Consider the following 26,084-nt stretch of genomic DNA (forward strand, 5'->3'; position numbering starts at 1 on the left):
AGAAACGCCGGTGTTTGGACCGTGAGGGACCCTGCCCTATGGGCCAGCTCCAGGCAGAAGACACCTTCCAGGTGTCCTGAGGCTGCCCTGCCTCAGCGTCCCCACCTGTCAGGCAAGGGAGCACCACTGACTCCCAGAACCTCACAGCCTGCCCTCATCTCCTGGGTTCTCGAGCCTGAGCCTGAGGGCCTGTCATCTCACCCTTTCCCAAGCCCTGCCATTGCCTGGACATTTGGCAAGGTCCACCACCTGCCAAAAGTGTACCTCCAGATGCCATCTCTCCAGCCATTCCATGAACTCTGGACAGGTTTTCATGAAACACCAGAGTTCCTGCTCTCCACACAGCCCATAGGCCTGGTTTCTCTAGACCCAGACCCTGGCTGGCCCACGAGATAAGGCCTGCGGCCGGGGGCTCGGGGGGGGGGGGGGGGGGGGGGGGGGGGGGCGGGGGTATGTGTGGACACGTGTGGAATCATGCTCAGGCGCAGGCTAAGGATTTAGGCCCAGGCCCGGACTCGGGACTCGGGACTCGGGACTCAGGCCCAGGCTCGGGACTCGGGACTCGGGGCTCGGGGCTCGGGGCTCGGGGCTCGGGGCTCGGGACCCGGGACTCAGGCCCAGGCTCAGGACTCGGGACTCGGGACTCGGGGCTCGGGGCTCGGGACCCGGGACTCAGGCCCAGGCTCAGGACTCGGGACTCGGGACTCGGGGCTCGGGGCTCGGGGCTCGGGGCTCGGGGCTCGGGACCCGGGACTCAGGCCCAGGCTCAGGACTCGGGACTCAGGAGTCGGGACTCGGGGCTCGGGGCTCGGGGCTCGGGACTCAGGCCCAGGCTCAGGACTCGGGACTCGGGACTCGGGGCTCGGGGCTCGGGGCTCGGGGCTCGGGGCTCGGGACTCAGGCCCAGGCTCAGGACTCGGGACTCGGGACTCGGGCCTCGGGCCTCGGGCTTCGGGGCTCGGGACCCGGGACTCAGGCCCAGGCTCAGGACTCGGGGCTCGGGACCCGGGACTCAGGCCCACCAGGCTCAGGACTCGGGACTCGGGACTCGGGGCTCGGGGCTCGGGGCTCGGGACTCCGGACTCGGGCCTCGGGCCTCGGGGCTCGGGACCCGGGACTCAGGCCCAGGCTCAGGACTCCGGACTCGGGACTCGGGACTCGGGGTTCGGGGCTCGGGGCTCGGGACTCGGGACTCAGGCCCAGGCTCAGGACTCGGGACTCGGGACTCGGGACCCGGGACTCAGGCCCAGGCTCAGGACTCGGGACTCGGGGCTCGGGACTCGGGGCTCGGGGCTCGGGGCTCGGGACCCGGGACTCAGGCCCAGGCTCAGGACTCGGGACTCGGGACTCGGGACTCGGGGCTCGGGACTCGGGACTCAGGCCCAGGCTCAGGACTCGGGACTCGGGACTCGGGACCCGGGACTCAGGCCCAGGCTCAGGACTCGGGACTCGGGACTCGGGGCTCGGGGCTCGGGGCTCGGGACCCGGGACTCAGGCCCAGGCTCAGGACTCGGGACTCGGGACTCGGGGCTCGGGGCTCGGGACTCAGGCCCAGGCTCAGGACTCGGGACTCGGGACTCGGGACCCGGGACTCAGGCCCACCAGGCTCAGGACTCGGGACTCGGGACTCGGGACTCGGGGCTCGGGACTCGGGACTCAGGCCCAGGCTCAGGACTCGGGACTCGGGACTCGGGACCCGGGACTCAGGCCCAGGCTCAGGACTCGGGACTCGGGACTCGGGGCTCGGGGCTCGGGACTCGGGGCTCGGGGCTCGGGGCTCGGGACCCGGGACTCAGGCCCAGGCTCAGGACTCGGGACTCGGGACTCGGGGCTCGGGACTCGGGACTCAGGCCCAGGCTCAGGACTCGGGACTCGGGACCCGGGACTCCGGACTCGGGCCTCGGGCCTCGGGGCTCGGGACCCGGGACTCAGGCCCAGGCTCAGGACTCCGGACTCGGGACTCGGGGTTCGGGGCTCGGGGCTCGGGACTCGGGACTCAGGCCCAGGCTCAGGACTCGGGACTCGGGACTCGGGGCTCGGGGCTCGGGACCCGGGACTCAGGCCCAGGCTCAGGACTCGGGACTCGGGACTCGGGACTCGGGGCTCGGGGCTCGGGACCCGGGACTCAGGCCCAGGCTCAGGACTCGGGACTCGGGACTCGGGACTCGGGACTCGGGGCTCGGGGCTCGGGGCTCGGGGCTCGGGGCTCGGGACTCGGGACTCGGGACTCGGGACTCAGGCCCGGGGCCCTGGACTCGGGACTCGGGCTCAGGCTCAGGCTCAGGCTCAGGACTCAGGCTCAGATACAGGCCCAGGCTCCCGGAAGGTTGCTAGGTGAGGTATGCCCGCCTCTGCACAATCACCCTCAGCCCCTCGCCCCTGCCCCGCCGGGGGCCCTACCCGCAGCAACCCTTGGCTCGACTCCCCGCCCCTCGGCCCCGCCCCCAGGCCTTCGACTCCTCGGCCCCGCCCCCAGGCCTTCGACTCACCGCCCCTAGGCCCCGCCCACAGCCCATCTGCCCCGCCCTCCCCTCCCATCGGCTCCGCTCAGCCCGCCCGCCCCCTCCTTTCGGCTCCCCTCCGCTCCGTTCGGCGACGCCTTCCCCTCTCTTCGCTCCGCTCGGCTCTGCTCGGCCCCGCCCGCCCCACCCCCTCGGGTCTCCTCGGTTCTCCCTTGCTCCTCGGCCCAGCCCATCCCGTCTCCTCGGTTCCTCTCGAATCCAGTCGGCTGCCCTTGATTCCTCTTGGCTCCCCTCGGCTGCGCTCGGCTCTGCTCGGCTTGCCCGCCCCCTTGGCTCCCCTCGGCTCCGCTCGGCTCCGCTCGGCCCTGCCCACGCCCTCCCCTCGGCTCTACTCGGCCTTCTTCGACCCCGCCCCTTTCCTCCCCCACCCCCTCCCCTCGGCTCCTCTCGGCTTCGTTCGGTTCAGCCCGTCCTGTCCCCTCCGCTCTCCTCGGCTTCCGTCGTCTCCGCTCGGCCCCGCCCGTCCCCTTCTCACGGCTCCCCTCGGCTCCCCTCGGCTTCTCTCGGCTTCTCTCGCCTCACTCCGGCTTCTCTCGGCTCACTTCGGCTTCTCTCGTCTCACTCCAATTTACCCCTGCTTCTGGGCTCCCGGGCCGCGGCGCTTCCGCCTGGGCCCTGCCTGGCCCCGCGCGCCCGCGATGTGGCTGCGCCCTGAGGAGGTGCTGGTGGCCCACGCGCTGTGGGCGACGGAGCGCGCCAACCCTTTCTTCCTGCTGCAGCGGCGCCGCGGCCACGGCAAGGGAGGCGGCCTCACGGGTGAGGGCTGCGGGCGTGGGCCGGGGGCGGGGCCTGGGCGGGGGTCCCCCTCGCGGAGCCTGGCGCAGGGCCTTGGCGCTGGTCCCGGGCCGGCCCGACTAGGGGCTCGGTGAGTGGGGCCTACCCGGGGCGTGGCCGAGGCCGGAGCGACTGCCAGCCCGGAGGGTGATGTCCGGGCTGCGGGTTAGCGAGTGTCCCTGCCCTCCGCCTCCGCGCCTCAGTTTCCCCACACGCTCCTGGAGGGCGGTCGGGCCCAGGCACGCGTTTGCTCTGCGGTTCACCGAAGATGCGCCCCCGGCCCCCGTCGCCTGCCTCTTGGTGCCAGTGGGGCTGCAGCCTCGCACGGCCCAGCTCATCGTCAGGGGCTCGGGAAGCTTGCCAACCCTCCTCTGCGCCCCGTCCTGGGGGGCACGTTGCGCCACCGCGGCCCCCGAACCTCCACGGCCTGGTCTGCGCGCTGGGCGCGCAGGTGGGTGAGGCAGGCCGGCCGGTGCCAGCGGGAGCCGCGCGCACAGAGGCGCCTGGCCTGCCCAGAAACCCGAGTGCGCGCCCCTGCCTTCCTCTTGTAAAAGAATGACCGCAGCTCAGGGCGGGACCTGTGTTGGGTGATCCCAGAGCTGGGCCGCTGGATCCTGCCCATGAAGGCCGCGAAAAGGAGCCAGAAGCCAGGGAGAGAACCCGCGCGTGGAGAGAAGCCGCCGCGAAGTGTCCTGATTTTGAATGTTAGCGGCCGCCGGCCTGCTGTGGGTGACCTCTGCAGCAGCCTCTCCGGCGGTTTTTTCTGGTGGAAGACGCTGTAGCGCTCCAGGAAAAGTCAGCGCTCCAGCAGTGCTTCCGGCGCGTAGCCCTGGGCCTGTGTGAGCCAGTGCTGACCCGCCCCGCGACCAGGCTGTGCAGAGCAGGTCAGAGACCTGCGGTCTGCCGCCAACGCTGCTCCAGGCCTGCCTAGGCAGGTGAGCCGGCGGGAGAAGGTGCGTGTCCTCACCCGCGGGCACCTGGGGGCGCACTGGGCAGCGGGCGGTAAGCCCTTGTGCTGCGCACCTTTTCCTAGGTGGGCATGTCCACTTGTCCATCCTGGTGCAGGGAGGGCTCGCCCTCCCTCCTCCTGGCCCGCCCTACCCTCCTGGCTCAACCCCCCTCCTCTTGGCTCGCCCCCTCCTTCTCCTGGCCCCCTCCTCCTGCCCCCACCTCCGCTGCGGGACCCAAGCAGGCTAGGCCTGATGAGAGCTGACGCACCTCCCTCTGCGCACCTGCCCCGGCTTCGGCTTTCCCTGTCTCCCACCGTGGCCCGGAGAGGAAGAGACTTACATGGTTTTATTCAGGGCTGTTTTTTAAAGACGGATGCCAACTTGAACTTTTCATTAAAGAGCGTGGGTGTAGTGAGCCCGTCTGCCCAATAAAAAGCTCTTTTGGTCCAGCAGCGCGGATGCGTCAGCATTTTAGTCCCCGTAAAATAAACTTGGCAAGACTAGAAGAAAAACCTCTGCGAACAGTGAAAACAAATTTATTCCAAATGCTGGTAGCCTTGAATATGCTTCTTTCACTGCAATTTGGAGAGACATTTTAGAACATTTCAATAAAATAGATGACAAATTACAGACTCCTGATTTGCATGGATATGGAGGGTACCTTCTTTTGTAATTGTGTATTTTATTTCTTGAATAAAAGGCAGATTGAAGCAAAATTATTAAAATTAATAAAATCAGTAGAAATTATTCAGATAACACGAAAATGATAAAATATGTTTAGATCATACCAAAAGCAGCAGGTCAAAGGAAGAAATAAATTACGAATAGGAAAAATGACCAAATTTTTTAACTGCTTGATAATTCAATTAATGGAAAGGAGTGAATCAGGAATTTCTGCTGATTTAGTAGAAACAGTGACATTAACAAAGTCAACGCTCCCTAACACAAACTGGCATATACATGTCATTAGTCCAAAGGGTATGTGCACTGGGAAGGAAAACTTGAAATGCCCTAGAATGCTTCAGCTCACAGGTGAAAAAGACTGGAGCAGTGTTTTATCTAATTTGACAATTTTTAAAATTTACATGTCCTTCACAGTAATGAGTTTTGAGACTGAAAGAAACTTTCCTAAACTTTCTATAATGAAAACTTGTCCTCTGGCAGAGGCAGATTACCTAATCTCTCAGTTCTTTGTATGGAAACGGATGTAACGAAATCATTGTTCTATAAAGCAGTGTCCAAGTACAGAAACAAAAATGAGATGAGTCTACAAGCGACAGATTTTCACCAAAATTGGAAATGTTTGTGCGTCAAAGGAAATTATCAAGAGAGAGAAAGGACAACCTGCAGGATGAGAGAATTCAGATATATTTTTTTTAAAAGTTACTATCTAGAAACAACAACAACAAAAAAATGCAATTAAAAACCTAGGACTTGAATAGACATTTCTCCAAATGGCCAATAAACACGAGAAGATGCTCAACATCCTTAACCAGCAAAGGTAATTTATGGGAAACTCTAAATTTGTGCTATGACCACAATTATTTTTTAAAAAGGGAAATAAGTGTTGGAGAGGATGGGAAGAAATTAAAACTGTAGTGCATGCAAAACAGTGCAGCCACTGTGGAGAGCAAATGGGAGCTCCTCAAAGAGTTAAGTACAGAATTACCAGCAATTCTACTTTTAGGTGTATACCCCAAAAGAATGAAACAGCTACTTGTACACTAATGTTCATAGAACCATTTTTACAGTTGCCAAGAAGTGGCAAGAACCCAACTGACCATCAACAGATGAATGGATAAAGAAAATGTTAGATGCAATGATGGAATATTATTCAGCCCCTAAAAAGAATGAAGTTCTGAGACATGCTGCAGCATGGAAGAAGCTTGAAAACGTGCTCAGAGAAATAAGCAAGTCACCTAAGGACAAATATTGAATAACAGCTCTTATAAGAGCCGATTTGCACAGCTAGAAGGTTACTGGCAGAATGAGGGCAGTGGGGAAAGGGGAGCATTTGTTTATAAAATAAAAAGATTTTTAATTAATTTTTTAAAAAAATTAGAAGATGTATCTTGCAGTTAATAAAAGTTATTTTTCTGGATTTGTGATGTTTGTGGTATTGCTCAGTTTTTTAATTGTTGCTTGTTATATTTTGTCATCCTAAAGAAATTCTCATTTTCAAATCTAATTTTGTATTTATGATTTTGTATTTTTCTTTTTTTATAACATATATTCATGTACCATACAGTCCATCTGTTCTAGTGTGCTAGCTGCCGGAATGCAACGCACCAGAGATGGATTGGCTTTTAATAAAAGGGGATTTATTTTGTTAGTTCTTCAGAGGAAAGACGGCTAACTTTCCACTGAGGTTCTTTCTTATGTGGGAAGGCATAGGATGGTCTCTGCTGGTCTTCTCTCCAGGCCCCTGGGTTCCAACAACTTTCCCCGGGGTGACTTCTTTCTGCATCTCCAAAGGCCTGGGCTGAGCTGTGAGTGCTTATATGAGGTAGGCTGTGCTACATTGTGCTCTCTCATTTAAGCACCAGCCAATTAAGTCAAAAGTCACTCATTGCAGCAGACACGCCTCCTAGCTGACTGCTGATGTAATCAGCAACAGATGAGGTTCACGGACCATTGGCTCATGTCCACAGCAACAGAACTAGGTGCCTTCACCTGGCCAAGTTGACAACTGAATCTGATTACCACAACATCCAACATGTATAATCAGTGACTCAGTATAATCACAGAATTGTGCTTTCATCATCATAGTCAATTTCAGAACGTTTTAATTGCTCCCAAAAAAGCCTCACATATTCCTTATAGTGCCCTATTACTGACACTTATCAATGATGTGGTACCTTTGTTACAATTGATGGGAGAATATTAAAATATTACTGTTGTGAACCCACTGCCCTCCCTCTCAGTGGAATAGGACTCCCAGGGTGAGCTGGGACCCAGCATCCTGGGATGGAGAAACCCTTCTTAACCAAGAGGGGGAAGAGAGAAATGAGACAAAATAAAGTGTCAGTGGCTGAGAGATTTCAAATAGAGTCGAGAGGTTATTCTCAAGGTTGTTCTTATGCATTATATGGCTATCCCTTTTTAGTTTATACTGTATTGGAGTGGCTGGAGGGAAGTGCCTGAAATGGTAGCGCTGTGTTCCAGTATCCTTGATTCGCGAAGACGATTTTATAACTATAGAGCTTTTACGGTGTGACTGTGTGGTTGTGAAAACCTTGTGTCTGATGCTCCTTTTATCCAGTGTATGAACAAAGAGTAAGAAAATAAAGGAAAAATTAAAAAACAATGGGGTGGGGGATAGGAAGTTTTGAATATTCTGGATGATGATGTTTTTTGGAGGGATTACATGGTCCAGGAAATGAACCCGGGTCTCCTGCGTGGAAGGCGAGCATTCTACCACTGAATCACCTGTGTACCCTGGATGTTGTTTTTACCTTTATTTTTATTTTCTTTAAAAAAAATATAGAGAGCTCCTATTTGGAACCATGGAAGTGTTTTGGTAATGGATAGTGGTGATGGTAGCACGACATTAACAGCTCTGAAATATATATAATTCTGGTTAAAAGCGGATATATTATATTGTATATATAGTAATAGGATAAAAAGTTTTTAAAATCCGTGAAATGGCACTATACAAGCAGTGAACCCTAAGTTAAACCATGGAATATAGTTAATAGTACAGTTATAAAAACATGCTTTCACCAGTTGTAACAAATGCAGCACACCAGTGCAAGGTGTTAATAATAGGCTGCTCTCTCTATTTTATTACTTTTGACTCTAGTCCATAGTTTGTGTTAGGTTTATTTCTCCCTATACCACCCTATTATTAACACCTTGTAATGGTGACATGCATTTGCTCTAGCTCACGGAAGAAACTTCTTGTGCTTGCGCAATTCCCCGCCTTCATCGTCCTCAGCAGGGCTCGGTGTGTTACGCAGCCCTGGGTTTCGTCCTGTGGCTGTCCTCCTGGTGACACACACGCGCCTGAGCTTCCCCTTTCAGCCACCATCACACCCGTAATTCGGCACTGAATTACTCCCAGTGACGTGTACCATCACCTCTGTCCCTTTCCAAACATTTGATGTCAGCCTTACTAAAAGTTCTGTGCAAATTAAGCATCAGCTCCCCATTCTCTACTTCACTCTGTCCTTTGGTGACCTAAATTCTAGACATTAACTCCATGAGTTTTCTCATTATAATTAATTCATATTGGTGAGCTCATAACATTTGTCCTTTTCTGTCTGGCTAATTTCACTCCCCGTAATGTCCTCAAGCTTCATCCATGTTGTCTTGTGCTTCAGGTCTTATTGCTGAGTAATATCCCATCGTATGTGTACATCACATTTTCCTTATCCATTCATCGATTGATGGGCGGCTGGGTTGTTTCCATCTTTTGGCAATTGTGAATAATGCGTCTGTGAACGTGGATTTGCCAGTGTCTGCTGATGTCCCTGCCGTCCGCTCTTCTGATGTATGCCAAGCAGCAGGACTACTGGATCATAGGGAACTCTCCACTTAGCTTTCTGAGAAATGGCCAGACTGTCCTCCAGACTGGCTGTTCCATTTTACATGCCCCTCAGCAGTGAACAAGGGTTGTAATTTCTCCCCATCATCTCCAGCACTTGTAATTTCCTATTTGTTTAATAGCAGCTGTTTTGCTAGGTGTAAATGATATCTCATTGTGGTTTTGGTTTGCATTTCCCTAATAGCTGGTGAAGTTGAGCATATTTTCTTGTGCTTTTTAGCTGTTTATATTTCTTCATTGGAAAAACATCTATTCAAGTCTTTTGCCCATTTTTAAATTGAGCTGTCTTCTTATTGTTGAGTTGTAGGATTTCTTTTTTATTTTACATATTAAGCCCTTATTGGAAATGTGGTTTCCAGATATTTTCTCCTGTTGAGTAGGCTGCCTTTCACCTTTTTGACAAAGTCATTTGAAGCACAAAATAATTCAATTTTGAGGAATTCCCATGTATCTGTATTTTCTTTTGTTGCTTGTGCTTTGGGTATAAGGTCTAAGAAGCCACCTCCTACCACAAGATCTTGAAGATGCTTCCCTAGTTTTTCTTCTAGAAGTTCTAGGGTTTTGGCTCTTATATTTAGGTGTTTGACCCATTTTAAGTTAATTTTTTGTATACCATGTGAAAAAGGGTGTTCTTTTATTCTTTGGATAGGGATGACCAGTTCTCCCAACACCATTGCAAGAGACAGTTCTGTCCCAGTTCAGTGGACTTGGAAGCCTTGTTAAAAATCAGTTGACCTTTTAGACAGATTGAGAGGTTGTCCTGGAGGTTATTCTTATGCATTACATAGATGTCCCTTTTTAGTTTATGGTGTAGTGGAGTGGCTGGAGGGAAGTACCTGAAACTGTTGGGGTATGTTCCAGTAGCTTTGTTTCTTGAAGATGATTGTATAATGGTATATAGCTTTTACAGTGTGACTGTGTGATTCTGACAACCTTGTGTCTGGTGCTCCTTTTTTTCCAGGGTGTGAACAGATGAGTAAAAAAAATAAGAATAAAAAGTAAATAAATAAATGGGGGGGCTTAGGGCTCCGCGCAGCCGCGAGTCCCCCTTGGCAGCCCGCTGGGGACGCCTGTGCAGTCCCAAAGCCCAGGCCGCCGCGTCAGGGCCTGCGGACCTGGAGGCCTCTGGACCGGGGGAGGGGCAGCCGGCCCCGCAAGCCCCCGGCTGGATGGAGGCCTGGTTTGCGCGGCCAGTTTCGTGTAAACAACTGGCAGGGAAAGGCCGGCTTTTCCTGGGCTCCCGGGCCCGTCAGCCGCGGGTCGAGGGCCCCAGCAATCCGCGGGCAACACCCCCAAGGTGCCGGCCGTGGCCGCCTCGGCCTTCGAGCCTCTGTTGTCTCGCAGCCCTCGCGTTCTCCAGAGGTGCTGAGCCCCGGCTCACCTGGCGGCCTGGGTGCTGTTCGGCTGTTACCGTCCCAGTGGTATTCCCGAGTGTCCTCAGTGCTGTCCAGCTGTTACCGTCCCAATGGTATTCCCGAGTGTCCTCGGCGCTGTCCAGCTGTTACCGTCCCAGTGGTATTCCCGAGTGTCCTCAGTGCTGTCCAGCTGTTAACCGTCCCAATGGTATTCCCGAGTGTCCTCGGCGCTGTCCAGCTGTTACCGTCCCAATGGTATTCCCGAGTGTCCTCGGCGCTGTCCAGCTGTTACCGCCCCAGTGGTATTCCCGAGTGTCCTCAGTGCTGTCCAGCTGTTACCGTCCCAATGGTATTCCCGAGTGTCCTCGGCGCTGTCCAGCTGTTACCGTCCCAGTGGTATTCCCGAGTGTCCTCAGTGCTGTCCAGCTGTTACCGTCCCAGTGGTATTCCCGAGTGTCCTCGGCGCTGTCCAGCTGTTACCGCCCCAGTGGTATTCCTGAGTGTCCTCAGTGCTGTCCAGCTGTTACTGTCCCAGTGGTATTCCCGAGCCGTCCTCGGTGCTGTCCAGCTGTTACCGCCTCAGTGATTGCTGCTCTTCCACTTACTGCTTTTGGGATTATATGAGTTTCCATCCAAAAATAAAAAGAACGAGTAAGTCTGTTCTGAAACCATGTTATTACCCTGAAGAGTCTGAGTACCTTATATCTAAGTGCTGATTAACCATGTCATCCAAGGAAAAATGTGGACTTCTGTGCTTCATTTCAGACCAAGCCTGCAGTGTATTAAGTTGAGGGGGGGTGTGAGGTAAGACACAAGTGCTCATTAGCAGTGCTGCCAGCTGTATTTGGGGAACATTATTAAATAACCCTATTTTGTTGACTAAAAGTGATTAGTAATTTATGACATTTACTTATTTATTATGGCTAATTAACCTTATCACTTATCTTCATAATTTTGTCTGTAAGCATTATGTGAAATGATGGTGTAGTTTATATTCAACCAAGGATTTGTGGGGTTTGATGCATTAATTAGATTAGAACTGCACTGTCAGACTTGCTTTCAAAAATATGTTGTTATTTATTAGTTACTTTTGGGTTTGTTTTCTAATATTTTCCCCTTTTGTGTTCTAAGAACATAGTACATAAGTGGAAGTGTAATTAACATCCTTGGAAAGAAGCATTTTTTTCCAAGGAGAAATGAAATAAAAATTGATTCAACAAGTCTGCAAAATATTTGTAGTTGTTGTCTTAAATTGTACATAGCTTTTTATCTTCTACAATCAATGGACTTGCCTCTACATTTCATTTTAGCCTAACAACACTGATACTCACATTTTCACTCAATATTGAACCTGTTTTTCTATTCTTTGTACCCTGGCAATATATATATTTTTTGTCAGTCCCTGGCAGCTGAACCTCTTGTAGCCTTAATACTGTCTTTTTATAGCTCTTGGGTTACAGTTCTCAGACTCTCTAGTCCTTTGCCTTGATATGTTTAAAATTACATTCAAACTGCCCATCATTTATGATTGTTAAGTTAATTCTTTGGAAGTAAGTTTGAGTTAATTATTCTGTTGTACGAATTTTTATCACTGTTCTACCTCATGGTGAGCTAAATCTATTTTTGTGTTGTTGGAATAATCACATGCCTTGTTTGAGATCAATTTAAATAGAAGACACACATTGCACATGTTCCAATGAAAACTGATATAATTTGATATATTGATGAATTAAAATAACTTTTATACAAAAATAAGTTTTAAAGTGAGAGTGTTGATGTAGATCAGACATTGTTTTGCATTAAAGCACATTTTAAGGCCTTGACATTTCATATAGCTATAATGTCTTGAGGTTTGTTAATATAGATGTAGCCATTGTGTCAACCACAGTCTTAAATGTGCTTGCACACCAGGTGAAATTCAATCCCATTAAGCAAACTTCTGTTAAACATTTGTGCCATGTATAATGTCTCACCAACTATAATTTGTATTGTACAGAATTCTACATATATGAGTTTGTATATTTATTCTTTTTCAGAAGTGTAAGATTTTAAGATACTATATTTGTAAAAATATGAGGAAATCTTCTTGAGGATGATTTTTTAAATTATGACAAAGGCATGGAGTCTTGGGAAGAGACAACGGAGGTAGATATTTTCAAAACATAACCTTGGAAAAAATAAAGGGAGTTGAGGCAAAGTAAACCAAAGGAAAGGGACTGAGAGATGGGAAGGCAAGAGCTGCAGGGTGAGAGCAGTGCTCTGCTGTGCTGGTCTGTGCACCAGGATTAAGTTCTCTTGAACATTACAGAATGCATTGGGGAGGGTTTGAAGAACACCTCACAGCATACTGGCATTTCCTCCTGTTTTCCTAAGCTAACTAAGGCAACTGAACCATAAAATTAAAAAGCCTTTACCATTTGGTAGGGATCCAAGAAATGGAAAATGCTCCTTACAATTCGGTTTCCAAAAAAAACTACATTTGTAAGCATCTTGAGAAAATGGGTGGGGTAAGAGAATTCTGGAAATTTTATAGGAAAAAGGGATACTAGTATTGAGCAATGTCAGTTATCACAATTTTAAAATTAAAATGGCATTTGTTGATCTCTTTAAAAAATAAATAAATAAATGGGGGCAAGGATAAGAGGTAAAAAAAAAATTGGGTAGATTGCAATACTAGAGATTCATTAAAATGGAGGGGCAAGGGGTATGGGATGTATGGGTTTTTCTTTTTCCTTTTTATTTCTTTTTCCAGAGTGATACAGATGTTCTAAAAATGATCATTGTGATGAATACACAACTATGTGATGATATTGTGAGCCACTAACTGTATACTATGGATGGACTGTGTGTGAATATATCTCAATAAAAATATTTTTAAAAAAAATCATTGGATCAGAAATGTGCGGTCTGTTTCTGAACTTTCAATTCGATTCCATCAATCGATATGTCTGTCTTTATACCAGGCATGTTGTTTTGACCACGGTAGTTTTTTTTTTTTTTTAATTAATTAACCCAACATTTAGAAGTCATACCATTAACCACGGTAGTTTTGTAATATGCTTTAAAGTTGGGAAGTGTTAGTCCTCGAACTTTGTTCTTCCCTTTCAAGATATTTTTGTATAATCAGGGCCCCTTACCCTTCCAGATCAATTTGATGACTGACTTTTCTATTTCTGCAAAATAAGCCATTGGAATTTTGATTGGGATTGCATTCTATCTGTTCATCAGTTTAGGTAGAATTGACATCTTAACAACACTTAGTCTTCAGTCCATGAACATGGAATGTCTTTCCATTTATTTAAGTCTTTTTTCTTTTGTTTTACAGTGTTTTGTAGTTTTCTGAATACAGGTCCTTTACATACTTAGTTAAATGTATTTCTAGATATTTGATTCTTTTAGTTCTTACTGTAAATGAGATGTGTTTCTTGATTTCTTCCTCCTACTGCTCATTGCTAATATATAGAAACACTACTTGATTTTTGTGTCCCACCACTCTGTTGAACTTACTTGTTAGCATTTACTAGCTTTGCTATACATTTTTAGGAACTTTCTAAATATTGGCTCCTGTCATCTGTAAATAGTGAAAGTTTTGCTTCTGCCTTTTAAATCTGGGTGCCTTTTGTTTCTTTCTTTCACCTAACTGCTCTGGCTAGGACTTGCAGCACCATGGTGCCTGGGGTGGGGGCAGTGGGAGCTGTTGTCTGGATGATAGAGGGAAAGCCTGCAGTCTCTCCCTGTCGAGGACAGTGTCACTCATATAGTCAGGTTGAGGTAGTTCCCTCCTCTTATATTTTTCAAAGTGTTTTTATCAAGAAAGGATGCTGAATTTTATCAAGTGCCCTTTCTGCATCAATTGAGATGATCACATGGTTTTTCCTTTTTATGTTATTGATATGGTTTCTGCATCACTTGAGATGAGCATCTGGTTTTTCCTTTTTACGTTATTGATATGGTGTATTGCATTTATTGATTTTCAGCCTTGCATACCTGGAATAAATCCCACTTGGTCATGGTGTATAATTCTTTTAATGTGCTGCTGGATTCAATTTGCGAGTATTTTGTTGAGGGTTTTTGCATCTACATTCATTAAGGAGGGTCATCTCTAATATTCATTTCTTGTAGTATCTTTGTCTAGTGTCACATAAATACTTGAAGTTTCAGGGAATGTCCAGGTTATAATAAAACAGCTGAGTATCTCAGAATTTAGAAATACCAGTAACAACTCCTGAATATATGTGACTGCTGTAAGAGTTTACAATCTAGAACACTTGACACTAGGCCCCAACCTGATAACCCACGCTCTTGTCTTCAGTCCATATGGTGAGGCTTGATAATATTTATCTTTTTGTTTCTGACATTTCATTCATAACAGTCCTCAAGGTTCATTCAACTAGTTACAAGCCTCACAACTTCATTCATTCTTTCTGCCACTCAATAGTCTATTGTATGTAAACATGAAACCTTAGTTCCCCCTTCCATTCCTCAGTTAATGTGCCCTTAGGCCACCATCATCCATTGAGAAACCTTTGTACACATACAGTCCATTCATGGTATACAGTCACAATATCATCACATAGTTGTGTATTCATCACCATAATCGTTTTTAGAACATTTGCATCAGTCCAGAAAAAAGAAATAAAAAAAGAAAAAAACTCATACATCCCATACCCCGTTACCCCTCCCTCTCATTGACCCCTGGTATTGCAAACTGCCCATTTATTTTTATCCCTTACCATACCCTATCGTTTTATATATTTTTTGTCCTTACTTTTTCACTCATCTTTTTCATTCATCTGTCCATACCCTGGGTAAAAGGAGCATCAGACACAAGGTTTTCACAATCATATGGTCACATTGTAAAATCTATATAGTTTTGCAATCATCTTCAGTCAACACACTGCCTTTGTTGTATCCCATAAATTTTGATCTGTTGTGTTTTCATTTTCATTTGCCTCGAGATATTTTCTGATTTCTCTTGTAATTTCTTCCTTAATCCCACTGGTTGTTTAACGGTATATTGTTTAGCCTCCTTATATTTGTGAATTTTCTGGCCCTCTGCCTGTTCTTGATTTCCAGTTTCATTCCATTATGATACAAGAAAGTGTTTTGTATGATTTCAGTCTTTTTAAATTTATTGAGGCTTGCTTTGTGACCCAGGATATGGTCTGTCCTTAAGAATGATCAATGAACACTTGAGAAAAATGTGTATCCTCCTGTCGTGGGGTGTAATGTTCTGTAAATGTCTGTTAAGTCTGGTTCATTTATTGTATTATTCAAAATCTGTTTCCTTATTGATCCTCTGTCTAGATCTATCCATTGATGAAAGTGGGTAACTGAAGTCTCCAACTACTATGGTAGAGGTGTCTACTTCTCTCTTCATGTGGTTGTCTACTTCTTCCTTCTTCCTCTTCCTGAGGTGTGGTCAGTGTTTGCCTCATGTATTCTGGAGCACTCTGGCTTGGTGCATACATATTTATGATTGCTATGGCTTCTTGTTGAATGGTTCCTTTTATTAACACAGTGTCCTTCTTTGTCTCTTTTGTTTTACATTTGAAGTCTAATTTTTCAGATATTAGTATAGCTACCCAACTCTTTTCTGGTTGTTGTTTGCATGAAATATCTTTTCCAGCTGTGGGAGTTAGGTTCAGGTGTCAGCTTGGCCAGGTGAAGGTGCCTGGAACTATTGTTGTGGACATGAGCCAATGCCATGCGAACCTCATCTGTTGCTGATAACATCTGCAGTCGGCTAGGAGGCATGCCTGCTGCAGTGAATGATGTTTGATTGAATTGGCTCGTACTTAAATGAGAGAGCTCAACGTAACACAGCCCAAGCAGCTCAGCATACCTCATCTCAGCACATGCAGCTCAACCCAAGCCGTTGGAGATACAGAATGAAATCACCCCAGGGAAAGTTGCTGGAACCCAGAGGTCTCGAGAGAAGGCCAGCAGAGATTACGTGGTGCCTTCCCACATAAGAAAGAACCTCAGTTGAAAGTTAGTTGCCTTTCCTCTGAAGAACTAATGAAATAAATCCCCTTTTATTAAAAGCCAATCTGTCTCTGGATGTTGCATTCCAGCAGTTACCAAACTAGAATACCAACCTTTCACTTTCAACCTATTTTTGTCCTTGACTCTAAAATGACTCTTCTGTAGACACCCTGTAGGTGGGTCCTGTTTTTTAATTCATTCTGCCTGTCTTTGTCTTTTGATTGGGGAAATTTAATCTATTAATATTTTAGTGTTATTACTGTAAAGGCAGTTCTTTCTTCTACCATTTTGTTTTTTGGACTTCATATGTCACATCTTTTTTTCTCTTCTCTCTCTCTCTTTTTACCTTAACTGATATTCTTCATTTCTACACTCTTCTCCAGACCTCTCTCTCTCCTATCTTTTCCTCTCTGCCTGCAGTGCTCCCTTTAGTATTTCTTGTAGTTCTTGTCTCTTAGTCACAAATTGTCTCAGTGACTGTCTGAAAATATTTTAAACTCCCTCTCATTTTTTGAAGAAAGGTTTTGCCAGATTTAAAATTCTTGGTTGGGAGCTTTTTTCTTTCCGTTTCTAAAATATATCATACTGTTCATTGCCTTCTCACCTCCATGGTTTGTGCTGAGAGATCCACACATCATCTTATCAGGCTTCCCTTATATGTGATGGATTACTTTTCTCTTGCTGATTTCAAAATTCTCTCTTTGTCTTTGACATTTGACAGTCTGATTAGTAAGTGTCTTGGAGTATGTCTATTTGGAGCTATTCTCTTTGAGATATGCTGCATTTCTTACATCTGTAATTTTATGTCTTCCATAACAAATGGGAAATTTTCAGTAATTATTTCCTCCATTATTCTTTCTTCCTCTTTTCTGTTCTCTTCTCCTTCGTGTGACACTCATAACAGATATATTTTCATATGCTTATCTTGTCATTCAGTACCCTGAGACCCTGCTCATATATTTCCATTCTTTTTCCCTATCTCTTCTTTGTGTGTAGGATTTCAGATATTCTGTCCTCTAGTTCGCTAATCCTTTCTTCTACCTCTTCAAATCTGTTGTTGTGGGTCCCCATTGTTTTTTTTCATCTCTTCTATTGTGTCTTTCATTCCCATGTGTGCTCCCATTTGTTTTTTCAAACTTTTGAGTTCTTTATGCTCACCCAATGTCTTCTTTATATCCTTATCTCTTTTGCCTTATGTCCACTCAAGTCATTGATTTTATTTTTGTTGTGATTTTGCATGTCTGTTCAAACATCCTTAATCGATGTTTCAGCTCCTGCATATCATTTGAAATGTTGGTTTGTTCCTTTGACTGGGCCATATCTTCCTGTTTCTTAGTATAGCTTATAATTTTTTCTTGATATCTGGGTACCTGATTATCTTGATGAGATAATTCTGCAGGTCAGTTTCCCTGTCTTGTCTAGGAGTCTGTTGGCAATCGGGTTTGACACTTGGTTTGTTGGTATTTCCCAGCCAGAACTGGGCAGGCACCCTACAGGGTGCACAGACCAGTTTCCAGGGGCCCCTGGAAGAGGGTCAGGAGAGACACCAAAAAGCCTTTTTAGTTTTCAGCTTCCCAAGGCTGCACTGGCCTGGCCTGGCCAGCAGACAGCACTCTTCAGCACCTCTTCCCCACAGCCCTCTGTTTATTATTTTGTTTTTAGCCCTCTGCCAGCTCCTCAGCCACAGTGGTCCTGTCTGGGATAGCCACAGTTGGCCACAGCCCAGTGCATTCTAGCTTCTCATGCAGCTTCCCAGTCCCTTCATCCCCCACCTCCCTGGGTGCTCAGCCACCCTTCTGGGTCTCTGGGGCCCCAGAACTTTTGTTTTGGACAGTTTTTGCCTGTCCACTAGCTGTTTCTGCAAGGAAATGAGTTCTGAACTCCCTGCTCTGCCATCTTCCTCAAAGTCTCTCTTCATGTCTTGTATTTGGGCCCCCAAAATCGTTCATGCTTTGAGGCCCACAGAACCTGGAACTGCCCGTGCCTATGGGTGTTTCTGAGTGAGGATACTGAGCAGAAGCTTCAGGAAGAAGCATGTCTTATTAGCATCTCTCAACTCTTTCCCAAATGTCTCTGCCTTTTATCCTCTCATAAAGGACTCTGGTAAGGGGTGGAAGGACTCTTGAATGGGTGGGTCACATCTCCGTGGAAACGACCTCAGCAGGTCTACCCCTCCACAATTGGGCTAACAGACCATGGCTGTGCTGGGGTACATCACCGCTTCAGGCAGCGCACGGTGTGTGCCTCCTGCCCCTTCTCCACTTAGTACTTTAGGCCCAGTTGCCTAGGAGCAAAGACATTCAGTTATATAACCACCTTCAGTGCAGTTACCAGCTTCCAGAAATTTAACACTGATAAAAAGCTTACAGAATAGTCCAGGTTTTTCATCTGTCCCAAAAATGTCGTTTTGAGTCTTTTCTCCTCCATTATTAGATCCCATTGAGGATCACACACTGCACTTACTGTCATTGTCTCTTCTTGACTGCTCTCCCTCCCTCCCTCCTTTAATTTTGGAAACATTCACAGTGAGCCTACATCCCAGCCCCTCCAAGCCTGCCCTTCTCAGTGGGGTTAACCCTATTCGCGTGGCAGTGCCCACACCCTACGCAGACACCCCGCACCAGGTCTCCTTCCTGCCGGTTCCCTCTGCCCTCCCGCCCCTGCTGACCTCCACCCTCCTTTCTGTCTCTGCATTTTTCCTTTGTGGTGCCCTTGAGGCTTCCATTAACACCTGAATCCATCCCAGTCGGTGGGGTCTGATGCCAACTTCATTAGCACACACAGGTTGTGTTTTGTGTAGGCTCAGACACCCACTGAACATGCTGGCCAGAAAAGGCGCCATTCGAAGTGGGTGATTCAGGGTGGGCTTCCCGCCTGGGGGGGGGGGTGTTGGGGGAGGCGCCTCCCGCGGGCTCAGCGTCTCACCTGGCACCGTGCGCCTTGCCCCCAGGTCTCCTCGTCGGCACCCTGGACGTGGTGCTGGACTCAAGCGCCCGCGTGGCCCCATTCCGCATCCTGCACCAGACCCAGGACTCGCAGGTCTACTGGACTGTGGCATGCGGTAGGTGCCCGGGCGGGGTGGGAGCGCGGAAGGGGCGCGTTCCTGGGTGGTCCAGTTCCCGGTTGCCAGGGAGCCCTGGCCCCGCCAGCAGAGGGAGCGGCTTCCCCAGGGGCCCAGTATGGGGAGGCGGGGCACGCGGGGACTGCAGCCCTTGGGCCTCTGCCAGCGGTTCCCACGCCGGTTCCCTGCAGGTCTTGTCCACCTGGGAAAACGGCACCCAGCCTTCCCGGGAGCAGGCACGAAGCGCCTTCCAGCTCTGCCCCGCGAGGTCGCCGTGGCAGGGGCAACAGCAGCCCCGCTCCCGCCCATCCTGGGCCTCCTGGCACCCCCTGGCCTCCCTGCGCCCCCGGCCTCCCCGCTCATCCTGGGTCTCCTGGCACCTCCGGCCTCCCCACCTGCCCGGGTCCTCCCCGAGCCCCCGGCCTCCCCACCTGCCCCGGGCCCCACCGAGCCCCAGCCTCCCACCCCTGGCCTCCCCCTACCCCGGGCCTCCCGGTACCCCCGGCCTCCCCACATGCTCCCGGTGGGTGGTGTGCTCAGTGGAAGGCAGAGACCACTGGGCCGTGTCCAGTGACTTGCGCCTGCAGAGGCCGCCCCGCACCTCTGGCTTGTAGGCTTCCTTGGCACCCAAGGAGAAGGGGACAGGACTCCATAGCCCCGGAATGGGTCCGGGATGGTGGGTAGTGCTGGGAGGCCACAAAGGCCCCAGCGCAGGTGACCGTCCCCCTCCTGCTGGTGAGGAAGAAGGTGATTTCCCCATGGCCAAGCAGGCAGCCCAGATTGTGCTTGGGAAGGGCACTGAGGATAGCAGGCAGTTGATTCTGCCTTGGCTGTGAGGGGTCTCCCCGGGGTCCGGGTGTCCACCCAAGAGGCGGCCAGGGAGTTTGGCTGCACCTAGGTCGCAGCCACTGGGAAATTCTGTGCCCACACATAGGGAGGTGCTGGGGGCAACTGCTCCACCAGGAGGGAGAAGGACATCCCGTGGCCCTCAGCCTCCCCTGTGCCTCCCTCCCATCTGCATCGTCCAGCACCCCCTAACAGGGCCTACCAGCACTGCTTCATAAATCCCAGATGCCCTAGCTGGGCACTTAAGGACCATACACCCCATCCTCGCCTCTAGGTCCCACTGTCTCCCCAGCTCGTAGCCTGGACCAAACCATTTGCCAGACAAAATTTCCCCAGCCCCTCCCTTCTGGCTGGTATAAATCCAGCATCCCATGACATAACAGATGTCCACCTGATCTCCTTCTTGGTCAACACTCTTCCCAGTGCTGTCCCCTATAGGAAGCCCTCCCAGATTGCCCTAGACCCACGTGCCCACCTCCTCTACACTGTACGACTGTGCCAGTTCTTGTCTGACTGTCTCTCCCAGTACAGCAGGCACTTATTGAGGACAGGGGTGGGCTCTGCAGCCAGACAGCCTGGGTTACAGTCGGGTTGGGCCATGTCTAGCTCTGTGATCTTGGGCAAGTTACTTAACCTTTCTGTGCCTGAGCTTCCTCATAAATAACGAAAATAATGATACCTGGCCCAGAAGCATTGTAAGAATCAAGTAAGGTGATAAGGACAGGACATACCACTTAATAACCTAACTAGCTATTATATTATTTTTATTATATATCCCCAGCACCTAGCATACAAGTAGAGTACGCGCGTATACAGATATTCATGATTAAAGTGTAGACAGAGCTTGACACACAGTGTCAACAGGCTTCTGTTTGCAGGTTGCCAGGAAGGTGTGTGTAAAACAAAAAGATATGGTAGAATTGCATCACATGCAAATTTAACTTCAAATTTAAATGGTTCCTGGCAAAAGGAGAAAAAGGGAGAGAAACCTCTTCCTTTGGCAAAGAGGCCTCGGGCTGTGTACCTCAGGGAAAGGATGTCATAGACGAAACAAAGAAAAATGAAAAATAAAATATCACAGACAGTTGCAAGGGTTTACCAAGGCTGTTTGGATGGCCTGTTTCGATCTGCTGGAGATGTGTGCTCAGGCTGTAATGGCTGTCCAGCAGGCATGCTCCCCTGGGGCCAGCAGGGCATCTTCCCCACAGAGGCTTTGTTAGGGGTGGTGAGTGCCCGAGCAGATGGAAAGAGGTGGACGACCCGCTGGGTTGCAACAGGACCTGAGCACAGGCCTGAGCACAGGGAGAAGGCAGCAGGCACTGGCTCTGCCAGCACGGTGGCGAAGGATGGGTGGCAGGAGCCAGGCATCCTGGATGGGAGGTCCGTGTTCAGCAGGCCCTCAGATTCCTTTCTTTGCAAATACTCCTCCATGCTAGGTATCATGGGCCATGCCGTGGACCCCGTGATCTCCTCGGCCTCCTGAGCACCCCAGGTCCATGGATCTGTACCCCAGAGCGGCTAGGGAATGAGGCTGTATCCTGGCTCCTTTTCTTTCTCATATTCTGAGAATGCAAGCCTCAGGCCAGGCTCCTGCAAACCCTACGGTGGAGGGGGACAGAGGGGCAGGCCACACGGAAAGCTTCCCTGACCTTTGGCTTCTCCTCCTTGGACCCCTTTCCCAGTTCTTTGATGGGGCAAAAGGCATCCCGCTGCCTTCTTCCAGCCTTTCGTTCCCCCGCGCCCCTTGCTGAGGACAGGCCCGCCCCTAGGCAGGCAGGAGAGGCGGAGGGTCAAACCGTGGGCATATCTGGAGAGAGACAAGCCCCACTTGCCTGCCCAGCAAGAAGCCAGCCAGCCACACCTCGAGGCCTATGAGAAGCTCCAGTTGGCATTGGTAGAGCCCTGCATTCTCAGGGGACAGCGACAACCACTTAACACAAAACCTGACTGTCCGGTTCATCACAGAGCTTGATGAACACACTAAGTCCTAGGACTGGAGGAAAAGCTGTAGAGATAAACAGTTGTCAATGTGAGGACTGTCTCTGGAAGGACACACAGGAGTCTAGTGGTGGCGTGCACTCCTGGGGCTGGAGAGGCGTCGAGGCCTATCTGTCCATGGGCTCCTCTGTGACTCTGCGTCTGTTCTTTACCTGGAACTTTCGTGATGTAACAGAAAGTTTCAGAAGAAAATGAGTAAGCACTTCAAAGACCTGAGTCTCTTGAACATAGCAAATTAGGTCACCCCTTTTAATCTCTCTTTGCATTTACGTGGTGGATTTTTGTTTGTTTTTAACTGTTAAGTTCTTGGTGTTTTTTAGCAGTTGGAGGTTTACAGAAAAATCATGCAGAAAGTACAGGGTTCCCACATCCCCCTCACTCACAGTTTTCCCTTTTACTAACATTTTGGATTACAGTGTGTTTTGGTTTGCTAAAGTTGTTGGAATGCAGTACTCTAGAAATGGAACAGCTTTTAAAAAGGAAATTTATCAAGTTATAGCTCTACAGCCCTAAGGCCATAAAAGTGTCCAAACTAGGGTATCCAGGAAAAGATACCCTGACTCAAGAAAGGCTGATGGGTCCAAACGCCTCTGTCAGCTCTGAGGGCTCATGGCTGCTGTCTGATTTCCTTTGGCTTCTGGTTTTAAACAACTTCCCCGGAGGTGTTTTCCTTCTGCATCTCCAAACGTCTCTGTTTTGCTCTGAAACTTTTCTAAAATGTCTCCTTCTTAGAGGACCACAGTAAACGGACTAAGACCCACCTTGAGTGATTGGAGACACATCTCCACAGAAACTACCTAATCGAAGGTCCCACCCACAGTTGGGTGGGCCACATCTCCATGGAAAGAACTTAATCAAAAAGCTCCCACCCAACAATACTGAATCAGGGTTAAAGAACCTGGCTTTTTTGGGGTACATGACAGCTTCAACCCAGCACAGAGTAGAACATGTTATGAAGTTGTTTGAAGCTTGGTGATTTCATGATTTCCCTTTTCTTTACCTCCCCTCCCTTCCCCTAGGCTCCTCCCGCAAAGAGATCACGAAGCACTGGGAATGGCTGGAGCATAACTTGCTCCAGACGTTGTCCATCTTCGACAGCGAGGACGATATTACCACCTTCGTCAAGGGCAAGATCCACGTAAGTTTCCCCGTAGGCTCACAGCCCTCTCCCCTCTTCTGGGTTGGCAGTGTTCTCCAGCAGCACCATGTTTCATCTCCAGAACAGCCATGTGCCAGTTCTCTCCTGCTCTGCAGCGGTGGAGACTGGACGGTGAGTGCTAGCATGCTGGGCATGCGTGAGCCCCCCAGTGAAGACCCGCTGGGCCCACTGCGGCCCTGCAGGGAGTTTTTGTCCTGGGCACATGCCACAGGATGTGGGCGCAGATCCATTGTTCTGTTGGCCTGTTCCCTGGCTGACAGAGCAAGGAGCTGGAAATGGTAGGATGTTTTTGGTGTGTTTTTAATTAGAGAAGTTGTAGGATTCTGGAAAAATGGAGAAAATACAGATTTCTGTATACCCTCCTCCCTACCTGTCCCCACCCTCCCCTCACAGTTTTCCCTACTCTCGACACTTTGCTTTAGTCTGATATTTTGTACAGTTGATGAAAGAAAATTACTATAATTGTACTTTTAACTATAGTCCGTAATTTACATTTGGGTTTAATGCTTGTGTTGTATAGTCCTGTAGTTTTTGAAATGTTTTTATTCTAGTAACATATATATATATACAACCTAAAATTTCCCCTTTTAAGCACACTCAAATAATGAACTCAGTGATGTTAATTACATTTGCAGTGTTGTGTTGCCATCACCACCATCCATTGCCAAAGCTTTTCCATCATCCCAAACAGAAAGTCTGTATCAGTTCAGCATTAAGTCCTCATTCCCTAACCCCACCCCAGCCCCTGGTAACCTGCATTCCAGTTTCTTATTCAAAAATAAGAATATTTGCTTATTCTGATTATTTCATAGAGTGAGATCATGCAAAATTTGTCCTTTGTGCCTGGCTTATTTCTGGTATCATTAGGTTTCATCCACGTTGTCACATGTATGACTTCATTCCTTTTTATAGCTAAATAATATCCCATTGTATGTATATGCCGCATTTTCTTTATCCTTGGGTTACTTCCATCTTTTGGCCACTATAAATAATACTGCTAGGAACATGAATGTGCAAATATCTACTCAAGACCCTGCTTTCATTTCTTTTGGATATATACCTAGCAGTGGCAGTGCCTGATCATGTGGCAATTCTATAGCTTCCTGAGGAACTGCCAAACTGTCTTCCAACGTGGCTGCACCATTTTACATTCCCATCAGCAATGAATGAGTGTTCCTATATCTCCACATCTTCTCTCACACTTGTTATTTTCCATTTTTTTAAATAGTAGCCATTCTAGTAGATGTAAAATGGCATTTCACTGTAATTTTGATTGCATTTCCATAATGGCTAATGACATTATGTTGAACATCTTTTCATGTGCTTTTTGGCCATTTGTATTTCCTGTTTGGAGAAATATCTGTTCAAGTCTTTGCCCATTTTTTGATGGGCTTGTTTGTCTTTTTATTGTTGAGTTGTAGGATTTTAAAATTTATTCTGGATATTAAACTCTTGTTGGATATGTGGTTTCCAAATATTTTCTCCCATTTTGTAAATAGTCTTTTTATATTCACAGTCACATCCTTCTGTGCACAAATGTTTTTAGTTTTGATGAGGTCCCACCGATATACTTTTTCTTTTATTGCTTGTGCTTTTGGTATAATATCTAAGAAACCATTGTCCAACTCAGGGTCCTGAGCTGCTTCCCTATGTTTTCTCCTAGGAGTTTCATGGTTTTGGTCCTTTATTTGATCCATTTTGAGTGAATGTTTGCATATAGTGTGAGGTAGGGGATCCCCCTTTGTTCTTTTGCATATGGAGATCCAGTTTTCCAACCCCATTTGTTGAAGAGACGATTCTTTCTTGGCATGTGCCTTTATTACAAAACTGACATTATTTTTAAATGCAGATGCCCTCTGACCTACCAATTCCATTCCTTAGAATTAACCCTACAGTGAATTCTTATGTGCAGGATTACATGTATGTATCAGGATGTTGCCTGTCAACAGCAAAAAGATCAGAACCAGTGTCCCCCAGCCCCAGGATAAGGGAGAGTCAGCAGTTCTCACCTCTGCTGAATGAATGTAATACTAGCATTTTGTTGAGTGCTTTCCATATGCTACTGAGCTATCAGTTTATATTTGGGGAACTAGTTAAGTCACATGTGGTCTACTTCATGGAATATTTCACAACCCTCAAAACAGTGATTATGAAAGTTGTAGCACCGTTTAAAAACTTTTGTCATGGTGAATTTAGGTTGTTTCCTTATTTGGAGATAAGTCACACCCTAGTGGGCATTTAACTGAGTGCGGCCTGTGCTGTGAGATGATTGCCTGGGGTTAAACTCCTGGGAGGGCGTTACTGGGGCACGGTTTCACGGTGCTAAGTCACTTTGGTCAGGCCCTTGTGAGTTTTTATACCAGTAATTCATAGACTTGAGCAGAAAGTACCAGGAGCTTCCCAGAGAAAAGACAGAAGTCAGAAAATATTTGGAACTGGATGATAATTGAAATATTGGTACGAATCAGAGTGTGGGGGCTGCAGGGAAAGCAGTATGTGGAGGGGAAATGTAAAGCATTCAATCACATCATAAAAGAAGGAATGGTGGAAATTAACAAGCCAAGTGTCCCATCCAATAAGTTGGAAAAAGAACTGTAGAGAAACCAGGAAATTCAAAAGCAGGAAATAAAAGGACCGAAATTTATTCCATGGAAAACAAGGGAACAGTTAAATTGACAAATCCAAGAAGGCAAATAATGTAAAGGAACCTACAGTGCGAGTGATTGAGGAAAAGGAGAGAAACTGAAAATAATCAGTGTTGAGCGTAGAATACAGATCAGAGCTGAAAGAGAACATTAGACTTTAAGAAGAGAGAGAATGCCATGAATACTTTATGCCAGTACATTTGAAAGTTCAGGAGAGTGGACGTTCCTAGAATGCGGCTG

General features: G+C 48.3%; 1 protein-coding gene across 3 annotated transcripts in view; it reads left to right on the plus strand.

The window, feature by feature from the left end:
• The first annotated feature begins 3,092 nt into the window (after window positions 1–3,092).
• TBC1D9B (TBC1 domain family member 9B) overlaps window positions 3,093–26,084 on the plus strand; it is a 75,550-nt gene continuing 52,558 nt past the window's right edge. The window contains exons 1-3 of one of the 3 annotated variants that reach the window (XM_077138209.1): window positions 3,093–3,278; window positions 19,086–19,196; window positions 23,060–23,178. In XM_077138209.1, the coding sequence (XP_076994324.1) occupies window positions 3,161–3,278; window positions 19,086–19,196; window positions 23,060–23,178 (348 nt within the window). In that variant the 5' untranslated portion in view covers window positions 3,093–3,160. The remainder of the gene's footprint in view (window positions 3,279–19,085; window positions 19,197–23,059; window positions 23,179–26,084) is intronic. The other 2 variants (XM_077138207.1, XM_077138208.1) reach the window with 2 other exon arrangements.

The sequence above is a fragment of the Tamandua tetradactyla genome, chromosome 20, assembly GCF_023851605.1.
Source record: "Tamandua tetradactyla isolate mTamTet1 chromosome 20, mTamTet1.pri, whole genome shotgun sequence".
NCBI classification, from domain to species: domain Eukaryota; kingdom Metazoa; phylum Chordata; class Mammalia; order Pilosa; family Myrmecophagidae; genus Tamandua; species Tamandua tetradactyla.